This window comes from Hippoglossus hippoglossus, chromosome 19 (assembly GCF_009819705.1).
Source record: "Hippoglossus hippoglossus isolate fHipHip1 chromosome 19, fHipHip1.pri, whole genome shotgun sequence".
Taxonomy (NCBI): Eukaryota; Metazoa; Chordata; class Actinopteri; order Pleuronectiformes; family Pleuronectidae; genus Hippoglossus; species Hippoglossus hippoglossus.
Genome location: NC_047169.1, coordinates 8732450 through 8742697, shown reverse-complemented (window position 1 = coordinate 8742697; position 10248 = coordinate 8732450). Strand labels below are relative to the sequence as shown.

At 41.5% G+C, this 10248-nt stretch overlaps 2 protein-coding genes across 2 annotated transcripts; both read right to left on the bottom strand.

Annotated features, from left to right (window-relative positions):
* Positions 1 to 463: 463 nt before the first annotated feature.
* On the bottom strand, positions 464 to 2784 carry LOC117752666 (homeobox protein HMX3-B). The gene is made up of 2 exons (XM_034570209.1): positions 2301 to 2784; positions 464 to 2019 (listed from the first exon to the last, which is right to left on the bottom strand). Exons 1-2 carry the CDS (start codon positions 2581 to 2583, stop codon positions 1424 to 1426), a joined length of 879 nt encoding a protein of 292 aa, XP_034426100.1. The 5' UTR covers positions 2584 to 2784; the 3' UTR covers positions 464 to 1423.
* A 2619-nt stretch (positions 2785 to 5403) lies between these two features.
* Positions 5404 to 10240, bottom strand: acadsb (acyl-CoA dehydrogenase short/branched chain). Its single transcript, XM_034571017.1, has 12 exons — positions 10120 to 10240; positions 9585 to 9750; positions 9366 to 9466; positions 9057 to 9263; positions 8716 to 8886; positions 7770 to 7895; positions 7589 to 7681; positions 7395 to 7484; positions 7143 to 7280; positions 6509 to 6608; positions 5857 to 5985; positions 5404 to 5792 (listed from the first exon to the last, which is right to left on the bottom strand). Exons 1-11 carry the CDS (start codon positions 10150 to 10152, stop codon positions 5909 to 5911), a joined length of 1302 nt encoding a protein of 433 aa, XP_034426908.1. The 5' UTR covers positions 10153 to 10240; the 3' UTR covers positions 5404 to 5792; positions 5857 to 5908.
* Positions 10241 to 10248: the final 8 nt, after the last annotated feature.

Below are 10248 nucleotides of genomic sequence, written 5' to 3'. Positions count from 1 at the left end.
AAGGTCTAGTTTAATAAAAAATAATTTCCTATATAGGCCAGCAGGTCATGTAATAATAATAACAATGAAAATGTATTTGTTTTTACTTTTTAAAACCCACAGTTGAAAAGTGCTTCACTCATATTTACTATAGGATATTACAGTCCTCTTCTCAGATGCAAAAGAAGAAGAAATGCCCAATGTGATTGGATTAATGAAAAATTAGCTTTGACATTTATTCTTTGCTTTTTAATTCCCATGTAACAACTTTCATCTACAGCCTATAGGTTTTAATCACCACAGCCTATTGTTTTTTAGCATTATTATTGATTATTAAAGAAAGGATATAGGTCTGTATATGCAGCAGATCAATACTGCAAGAGATCATGTGTTTGTGTGTCTGAATCAAATATTCTCCGATGAAGAAACACAATTCTCAAATGGTCTTTGAAATTGAATGTAATTGAATTACAAAATTCTCAAGTCATCAAATAAAAAGAAAAATGACCATCATTATTTAACTTCAACATTATTTAACTTTTGATGATTTATTTTTTTTAATCTCTCGAATACCTGCACGGTGCCTGAGATATTTGAAAAATAGACATTTGATGAATAACACATCACTCCATACTCACAAAGGTTTGAAAACCAAGATTTTTTACAACATGATTTAAACCAACAATCCTTTCTTTTCCCTCATGTACATCACTCTTGAACATATTTCTTTTTGGAAGGAATTCTTTACTGGGTGTAAGACCATAGAATATACAGAATTTCAATAACAATATCAGAGGAAAAACATACACAAAAAGAACAGAGGGTTTTTTGGCTCTTTCATGGCTTTAAAATCACCGGCAAAACATTGCATCCTTAAAAACAATGACATCACCTGCAGCTTTTCTGGTTATTTTGTCAAGGATCACATGATTGTCCTCACTATTACATGACAAAGAGAAAAAATTATATTTGTTTTTCCTGCAAAAGTGTAACTATAGGTAGTCTAATGTCAAGCCAGAAATATTGCACAATGTTGGAAAATGCCAAAATATTAAATTCCACATGTTTTGTACAAACACTGACACAAATCTCTGTAAAATACATATAGACAGTAAACCCTGTTTAAAGCAAGTTCATTTTTTCCTAAGGGAACAGCAACCACTTTTAAAAACGTAATGATTTCACCTATAATAATAACAACAATAACAATTATAATTTTTGAGTGGGGGCTGTAATAGGTAATTTGTGTCTTGCTTACACTTCAGCAGGATAAATGACAAATAATAATAATAATAATAATAATAATAATAATAATAATAATAATAATAATATGAACTAACATGGTGTCCGATTAATCTACAAAATATACAAAATGTTTTTTATTTTTTTCACTGAAGCTCACTCTCGTTTAAAAACATATTTACAGCTGAATGGACAGTCAGTGTTAAACAGGCCTCAGCAGTGGCACCGGGTGGGAATAGTACATGTGGTGGGGAAAAGCCAGCAGCGACTGGCTGCCCGGTGAGTTTGCAGAGGGGCCCCCGGTTGAGTCCGGGGCCCCGTGCTCGTGGTACAGTATGGGAACCCGCACAATCCTTTGCGCCGCCGCATGGCTCAGGTTGGCCGCCTCCAGCTCCGCGGCCAGCTGCCTCTTCCACTTATTCCTCCGGTTCTGGAACCAGATCTTCACCTGCGTCTCCGTCAGGTGCAGGGACGCGGCCAGGCCCGCGCGCTCCGAGCTGCTCAGGTAGCGCTTGATGTCGAAGGTGGACTCCAGCTGGAACACCTGGCTCCGGGAGAACACCGTGCGCGTCTTCTTCTTCCGACACGGCTTCTTGTCGGCGTCCAGCTCGTCCGTCTTTTTCCTCCAGTCGTCCTCCGGGTCCAGCTCTCTCTTCGGCTCCTCCGCGTCGCTCTCGTCCAGCGTGACCTCGTCGTCGGCGCTTTCCTCTTTGACATCCTGCAGGTCACTTTTCTGGATGTCCGGGGAGCGCCTGTCCGGTGCCTGTGATGCCTCCCTCGGGGTTGCCTTCTCAGACACTGAAGGAAAAAAAAAACATTTTCTCAGTTTTCAAACATGATCCCACAGTGGCAACCACATGTATTTAATTAATTGCATATTCAGAAACATGCATTTTGTAATATCGATTTTTAATCAAGGATTTATGGACATGGCTGCTTATAATTAATAATTATTCTAAGAACAATTCAGTCTCCATGAAATGAAACGTGCAAAAAAGGCCTTTTGCATTAAAACTACAAAAAAAATTCTGAACAAAAAGCTGCAATTTCCTCATATGCAGATTCAAAAAAATATTCACCTCCGCTCCTCAGATGAGCCCCAAGCGTGTATGGATACCACCAGGTAGACGCTCTGTCCAGATACTGCCCCGAGAGTCCAATCCTCTGTGGCGAGGGCAGCTCAAACCGAGGGAAAGATAATTCACCGAGCCGGGAGAAGAAGCTGCCCTCAAACACTCCTCTGGACGAGCCCAGGAAGCTCTTCTGCTTCGCGGGTTTGTCCTCGATGTTCAGCAGGTTCTTTATGGAGAAGGGTGAGTCTTTTGCTGGTTGGCGAGTCTCTTGCGCATCAGAGTCTGCCATCACCGTTTTACTGTCCGATGTGGATCACCATCCAAAAAAACTTACCAGGGGGTAGAAACACCTGACGAAAAGATCTTCTCGGATAAAATGATTTGTGAAAAGAAGAGGAAGAGAGAGAGAGTAGAAGTCGCACCAAGCTGCGTGCGTCCACCTCCCGAGGATGATCGGAGCGAGAGCGCAGGGATCAGTGCGTCAAACATGCGCTGGATGGATGGAATGATGGAATCAAAAAAATGCCGGCCAAGTTAAAACGCGCTCGGTCTCTGCTATTGGGCAGGTAAAATAGCAAATGGGATTTGAGATGAAACCTCAGGGGGCTGTGACGAGAATAGACTCAGAAGAGAAAGGCCGCGCGCAAGCGTTTTGGCTCCGGGCTCAACAGTGTAGGCGCACACTTATCAACCAATTAGAGGAAAGAGGAAAATGTCTCAATGTTTTAAGGGAGGTGCGGCACCATCACCGGTCAGTAAATTCAATCAACGGTCCAGAGATCTTCACACTTTAACTTGGCCTTGGCACAATTATTACGCAAAATTACGCATAGATTTTATGCATCACGAAAGCCACCAAAATATATAAAAGACAAACAAAAAATAAGGAACATCCAAATTAATAAGTATTATATTTATGTTCAACAACACAATTTGATGATTTGAATTTTGTCGATACATTTTTCAACCTGACATCCATCTGCTTCAGTCCCAGCATCCCTCTGTTCCACCTCAGTGCAACGGGAAAGCAATATGCACCGTGCACTTCACCTGCACCGGAGCTCATTGACTTCAGTGTAATTTTATTAGGCAGGAAGTGCTACGGGCGGACATCAAAATTGAATGTTTATACCATTGTGATAAAGGCTTTTCAAATCAGCTTTGGCACAAAAGGCTGCAGACGCACAGAGGCAGCAGGTGGTGTAATGCAATGAAACAGCAAGTCTTGTCTCTGTCACAGATTATAACAACACTGACTGGTGTTTGGCTGCAGCAGATTGTATGTGATCAGATTAGATGATAATTTAGTAGAAAATGAGCAGTGGGCCTCCTCTGTATTGTTTCTGCTTTCAGATTGAGATAACGTGCAATAATATATTGAGAATGCAACATGCAGTGGGTATAAGATTCTCTTTAATCTAAATCTGTCACCGATAAAAACCAGCATCTAACACAGAAGTTATATCTGTCAATGCAGTGACATAAATGCACCTATTTAGGATAATTTGAGGTGAAAGTTGCCTCAGAAATATCGAAAATGAACCCAGAGGGAATTCAGTATTTATGATTTAGACCGAACCTGAGGCAGATGCAGGGAGCTAATCACACAAATTGAATTTGCTCAACCTGCAAACATGCAGCCTGTCCTTTCAGCTCGTGGAGCAGCTCTCCAGCTCTAAAGGACAACACTGTGTTTTGTGGAAAGCTACTTGAATCCCTGCATAATTAGAGGTCTCATGGCTGTGTTAAAGATGGGGGCGGAGAAAGAGGCTGCTTGAGCTGCGTTTGCCAGCTCCAAGTGAAAAGCAGGATAGCTGTGTTTTCACCAGATTATGTTCATTAAACCGGGGCTCGTTCCACACATAGAACAAGTCGGAGTGGGTCAGAGGGGAAAACGGAGGACACACTCAATCAGTGATGCTAACACAGGCCCCTGTTTCCACTTCACTGCTTTGTCAGCAAACATGGACCTGATGTTATTAAATATATTCTAGAATATCTATCTGTCCAAGCTGTCATTCCCCTCAGAGTGATGACAAAACACTGAAATCATTTAGAAGTAGAAGTTTATATATACATCACAATATTTTCACACAATTCTATCGTATAACAAAGCATATTTTTTGGGAATACAGGTGTAATCAGGTGACATTTAATATTTTGTTATTTGTGATCATGACACCAAAGCTGAGGTGATTCTCTGCCACAACAGACAAAATAATCAAGATAAATATTTCATCATTATTTAGTAGCACAATCGGGAAGTGAGGTGATCAATAAAACATGAGAAGGATGAAGAATTCTTTGTCAAAATAATACACTGTAGTAAATTAGTCTTTTGCTTATTGTTCTTTTTTTTCTCACAGTATTTGTTTAAATTCTGGGTTTTCAGGAAACCAATAAAACAAAAGCTTTATCAGTTTAATCAGGAAAATTCATATTCTAACGGATGTGAACCTTTCGCGATCAATCGGTTTCTTTTATTAAAGAAAGATGACAAAACAGATACACAAAGAATGGATGTTTGTATATGTTCTTATTCATTTGCTTTCTGAAATCCAAATGTGGCCACTGCTGATCTGTTATTACAACATTATGAATCTGACTTTTAACATCCGCGTTAATGAATAACTCATGTTGGTAATTGTTCCTTGTTGTTTAGCAGATACACAGTAAGTAACATGTACATAAGGGGTCATGTGTAATAGCTGTTAATGGTCCTATACATGTGCACACAACTCGCCTGCCTGGTGTAAAACAATAGGCCTCATTTTACACAGCTCGGAGGCCATGTGATCAATCTCACCTGAAAAATTATCAGTGAGGCAATTACACCAGGCAGGCGGGCTCTTTTCATCTGAAGCACCGGTGTAATTAAATTGGTATAAAATATCATTAGAGGTGACAGGCTGTTATGAGACATGATAATTTACTGCTCCTGCACTGAGGAGCCTCTCCAGCTCAGGGTGCTGTAGTCACTCTGGAGAATGCTTCCATCTAGTGGCAGAACTCGATACTACTCTTCAAACGGGCATCAGTGACATCAAAAACAGATGATTCACAGCATATTACACATTTATTGATTTTGATAGATCACTGTTAGCATTTTTACGAGGCATGAAACTGTTAAACTACATTTCAGTATCCTGCAAAGACAATACTGACGTCTGATTTCAGTCATAGCCACCTCCTGAAAGCACTGAAACGTTAAAATTAAGATCTAAAATAATATCGTAATTAATTATCATATTGCAACACAAAGACAGTTATTTGAAATGATCTCAGTAAACAGAAGAACAAGTGAGGCAAAGAGGAAAGTGGTAGAGATGTACAATTGAAGAATGCTGTCGTATTTCAAAATGAAGAAGTGACAACAGAAGGCAAACGGAACAATAAAACTTTCACCCTAAAGCATGGGAACTATAACTTAATCAGCAACAGCGGTAGTGGGAACTACTTTACAAGTGTACAAGTTCAAATTGTAAGAAAACTCTATGAAAGCAGGTCTACAGTGTTGCACAGCTGCTGAATAATCCCACCAGATTCGTATATTAAAAAAAGATATGGAGTGTAACACAGCAGAGTGCAATCGATCAGGTTCCCGTTGGAAGTTTTTAGTAGTCGTACTCCTTATCGATGAACTTGGCTATACTGGAAAGCTGAACATTCGTCGTGCCCTCATAAATGGTGCCTGCGAAATGAGCACAAAACAAAGTATTAGAATAAAATCCCTGCAGAAAAAAAAACAAGATCTGTTATGTTACATCCCCCCCTGCACAGAGAACTAATCTACAGCTTTCACTATCATGACTAAGGAGGGTTAGGGCTTGGGGTGAGTGGGGTTTTTAATGCAGCTCACTCTGCCAGAGCTCCAGCTGGAGAACCGCGGAGCCCACGTGAAAGTGATGAGAGGAAAAGTGACATGTTGCCCTAGCAGTTTCCTTGGCACCGTGTTTGTATAACGACACTCTGAGAGGGGGAATTCCGACGGAGTCCGATTACAGCCACTGCCTCCTTCTCCGCCTCACCCTGGTCCAATCGCAGGCAGCTACACCTGACCCTCCCGCAGCCCTCGTGATTTGTGTTCTTTCCACCTTGTGGCTTTAGTGGCAGTTACACAACTCAACTCTAAAAAAAAAAAACGACTTCACAAACAGTCTACAAACACATGTCAACCTTCATCTAGAGGTTCATGTTGGTCCAGTTATACTCACCAATTTTACAGTCTCTGTAGTATTTCTCTATGGGATAGTCTTTTGTGAAGCCGACCCCTCCCATCCATTCGATGCACTTCGACGTGGTTAGTGTTGCAACCTGTGGAAAATAAAATTGATGCTTCACGGACTGAAAATATGAAATATAAGAGTTTCCTGGACAGGATAACGCACCTCATACTGTAGAATACATAAAACATGTAACACAGGCTTAATAAGAATAATCAAGGGTCAGCAACACTGATGAGATTAGTTTAAACACTAACTTGAGGCAAGAGTGTTATAAAAGAGCGAATCTATAGAAACAATTCAGATTTCAGAAGTTTTAAAACAAGCCATAGATTGAGCAAATCTGAAGGAGGTAAAAAAAAAAAAAAAAAAGAGGAAAAAGCCTGTTCAAAAGTTTCGTTTCTCTACATAGTCAGGACCCAGTTCATGCAGGGCCCTGTATGTAATTACAATAGTTTCTAAAATAATTCTTTGTTTTTGGCAGATAGTACATGTTTGATTCGGGCAATATATCTCAGTTGAAAGAAGCAGGACTGACTGAGCATGGTACTATGAGCTTCAAAGATCAAATGCTGGTCGAAAAGAACCTCAAGATCGTGAAATGTCCTTGACTCAGAAAGCTCACCTCTGCAGTGAAGTATTTAGCCATGCAGGCCTCCTTAATGAAAGGTCTCCCAGCTTCCTTCAGACGAGCGGCGTTGTACGTCAGCAGCCGCGCGGCTTCGATCTGCGTCGCTACATGCGCAATTTGGTGCTGCATGCCCTGGAATAAAAAAAGAGTTCCACAACACCATAAGCCCTCACTGAACAATGCACCGGCTGGCAGAGTAATGTGATCACTCATAAACATGTGAGGTAAAAGAAGGGAGACGTTCACCTGGAAGTCAAAGATGCGTTTTCCGAACTGCTTCCTCTGTCTTGTGTAAGGAATGGTGTTGTCGAAGCAGCCCTGTGCCAGTCCAAGCATCTGAGACACATCGAGACAAAGTTAACACGCAACAGGTCTTATCTTGAGTAGAGAACATTGGGCTTGTCTTGAACTAAATCAAATAAAAACATCTCATGGTCTACCTGACTTGCAATCCCAATCCGGCCCTCATTCAACATGCCGATGGCATACTTGTACCCATGACCGATCTGTCCCAAAATGTTCTTCTCTGGCACCTACAATGAAGAGCGGGGAGTTAGGAAGAGTCCAAATGTGTATTCCTTTCCCATTACTCTGGTTTATGCACAACGTGTTTGCTTGTACCTTGAGATTGTCAAAGTTGAGCGGGCAGGTGGAGGACGCACGCAGGCCGAGCTTGTTCTCCTTTTTGCAGATCTCGAGCCCCTCGGTGTCCCGATCCACGATGAAGCAGGTGATGCCTTTGTATCCCTGTCGTTCACGGGAAAATAATAATGATGATATATTTGTAATCATAGAAGCGCTCATCTCTGTGAAGCATTAACAGCTTCCTAGTCAATAAAAGAAAAATCTAAAATATGTAATATACTTCAATATGATGTGCCTGTGATACATACTAACTATTAAAGCATTATGTTAAACTTGAGTTATAGATCTTTGGGATTCTGTTGTTTTTGATGAAATACTTCAGATGTTCAATTGGCTTATTAAATCAGTTTGACCAATAAGCTTGTGGGTAGGATCTCAAACCGAGCCCGCCTAGGTTGAGAAAAAAATGTTCAATGATATTTGGGTTCCGGTCTGGTTCAGTCACATTGGCTGGACTGTTTACCTGACTTTTTTATACTGCGCATGCCTGTAATCAGGGTAAACATCAGGTTCAGACACAAAATACAGACTGTTGTCGAGTGTGGTTCAGGTTCAGCTAATTTCCTCTCAGGCTTGGTCGGGTTCGGACAGAAAATAGTTTTTAAAGCATAAATACCACACAATATTTGACCCCAGTTTATCCAATAGGAGGATCTACTTTTTTGTTTCATAATCATTATAAACGGAAAATATTTGGGGTTTGGATCACTGATTCCACCAATTAAGATATGAGAAGATTTTAAGCCATTACATTTCACATATTTCACTCTTTTGACAATTTATAGTCAAATCTGTAGATTATTTAATAATGGATTTACCATAAATTGCATCCTTATAAGTAATTACTCTATTGCACACATTGTTGTAATTTATGACCTGCAATAAACAACTACAGCAAAAACAACGATGGGCAGTTACTCACAGCAGAGAAGTCCACATTGGCCATCACCAGGAATACACCTGCATGCTCTGCATTACTGATCCACATCTTGGATCCGTTGATGATGTAATAGTCCTTGTGTTTCTCAGCACGCGTCTTCAGAGAAAAGGCGTCACTCCCCGACTCTGCTTCAGAAAGGCAGAAGCTTCCGACCTGTGGGACATGTCGACACAGGTACATGAGGAAGCGCAGGAGAGCTTCCAGGAAAGGCAGAATGTGCCGAATCTGTCAAGTGATCTGTTTCAATTGTTAATGGTCCCCCTTATTTCCAAAATACAACAAAGAAAGTTGATTTATGTCACGAGAAAGATCAAACTGCTCACCGTGTCAGTTGACAGTCGGCTGAGGTACTGCTCTTTCTGAGCTGGGGTGCCCAGTTTGGTGAAGAGGGTGTTGATCAGCGTGTTCTGGATGTCACACAGAACGGCCACAGATGGATCCACCTTCGCCAACTCCTCGATGACCAAGATGGAGGAGAAGAAGGTAGAGCCGGTGCCACCGTACTCTGGGTCGATCTCGATGCCCATGAGCTGCGAAAAGTCAACATGCGAGTCATTCAATAGATTTAAAGAAAGGCAGTAACTCGAATGTAATGACACCTCTGATAAAACGCAAATAAGTAAATGACATACGCCTTGTTCAAAGAGAGATTTGATCACTTCCTCATCCATGACAGAGTTTTCATCCATCTTTGACACAAATGGAGCGATGCGCTCTTGTGCATATTTTTTCACTGTCAAGACAAAAACAAGAGACAGATGTTTAGTGTTCTGAGAACTTTCTGTCTCCAGCTGTCAGCAGCAGCAGCAGCAGCAGGACACTTGTTTCCCCTCCTCACTCCTCCAGCTCACCTGTCTCCCTCATCATGTTCTCCTCCTCCGAGTAAGTCTGCAGGGGAGGGAAGGAGACCAGCCCGGCCGCCTCGTGTGCAGCCACGTCTGGGGCAGATCTGGTGGACATGCCCCTCCATCCAGCCTGGCATGACCCCCATGGTCGGGAGGTCCGTCTGATACAAGACTGAAAATAGGACATATTTCAACCAGATGACACACATGCAAACACACCGACTACACTGTTTAAACGAAGGGGTTTGTAGCATTTAAGGTTCCACAAACAAAATGCATCTTACAGCTAATGCATTCATACATTTAACTTCACTTTAAGATGTTAATAAGACTTGGATTAGTGTCTTCAGTCTTTTGAAACATTACTGACAGTGATACACTGCCTTGTTTTTAGCTAGGAACACAAACCTAGCAAGGGTTTCATGGGGTGCTAGCGTTAGCAGCCTGATAATAACGTCAATGATGAAGAGCTAACACGTCGGGGAAATGCTAAATTCAGAGCAGCGTTGTAATGCATGTAAACAGAAATACTGAGTCTCACCTTAGTGAAGATCCTGACCAACGGAGCGGCCATGCTGGGTTACGAAATGTTTACATGCTGCCTCCATGGACCGCAGGACATTTGTAGTTTTGCAAAGTTGCTGCACTATGATGATGAGAAACTGTCAAA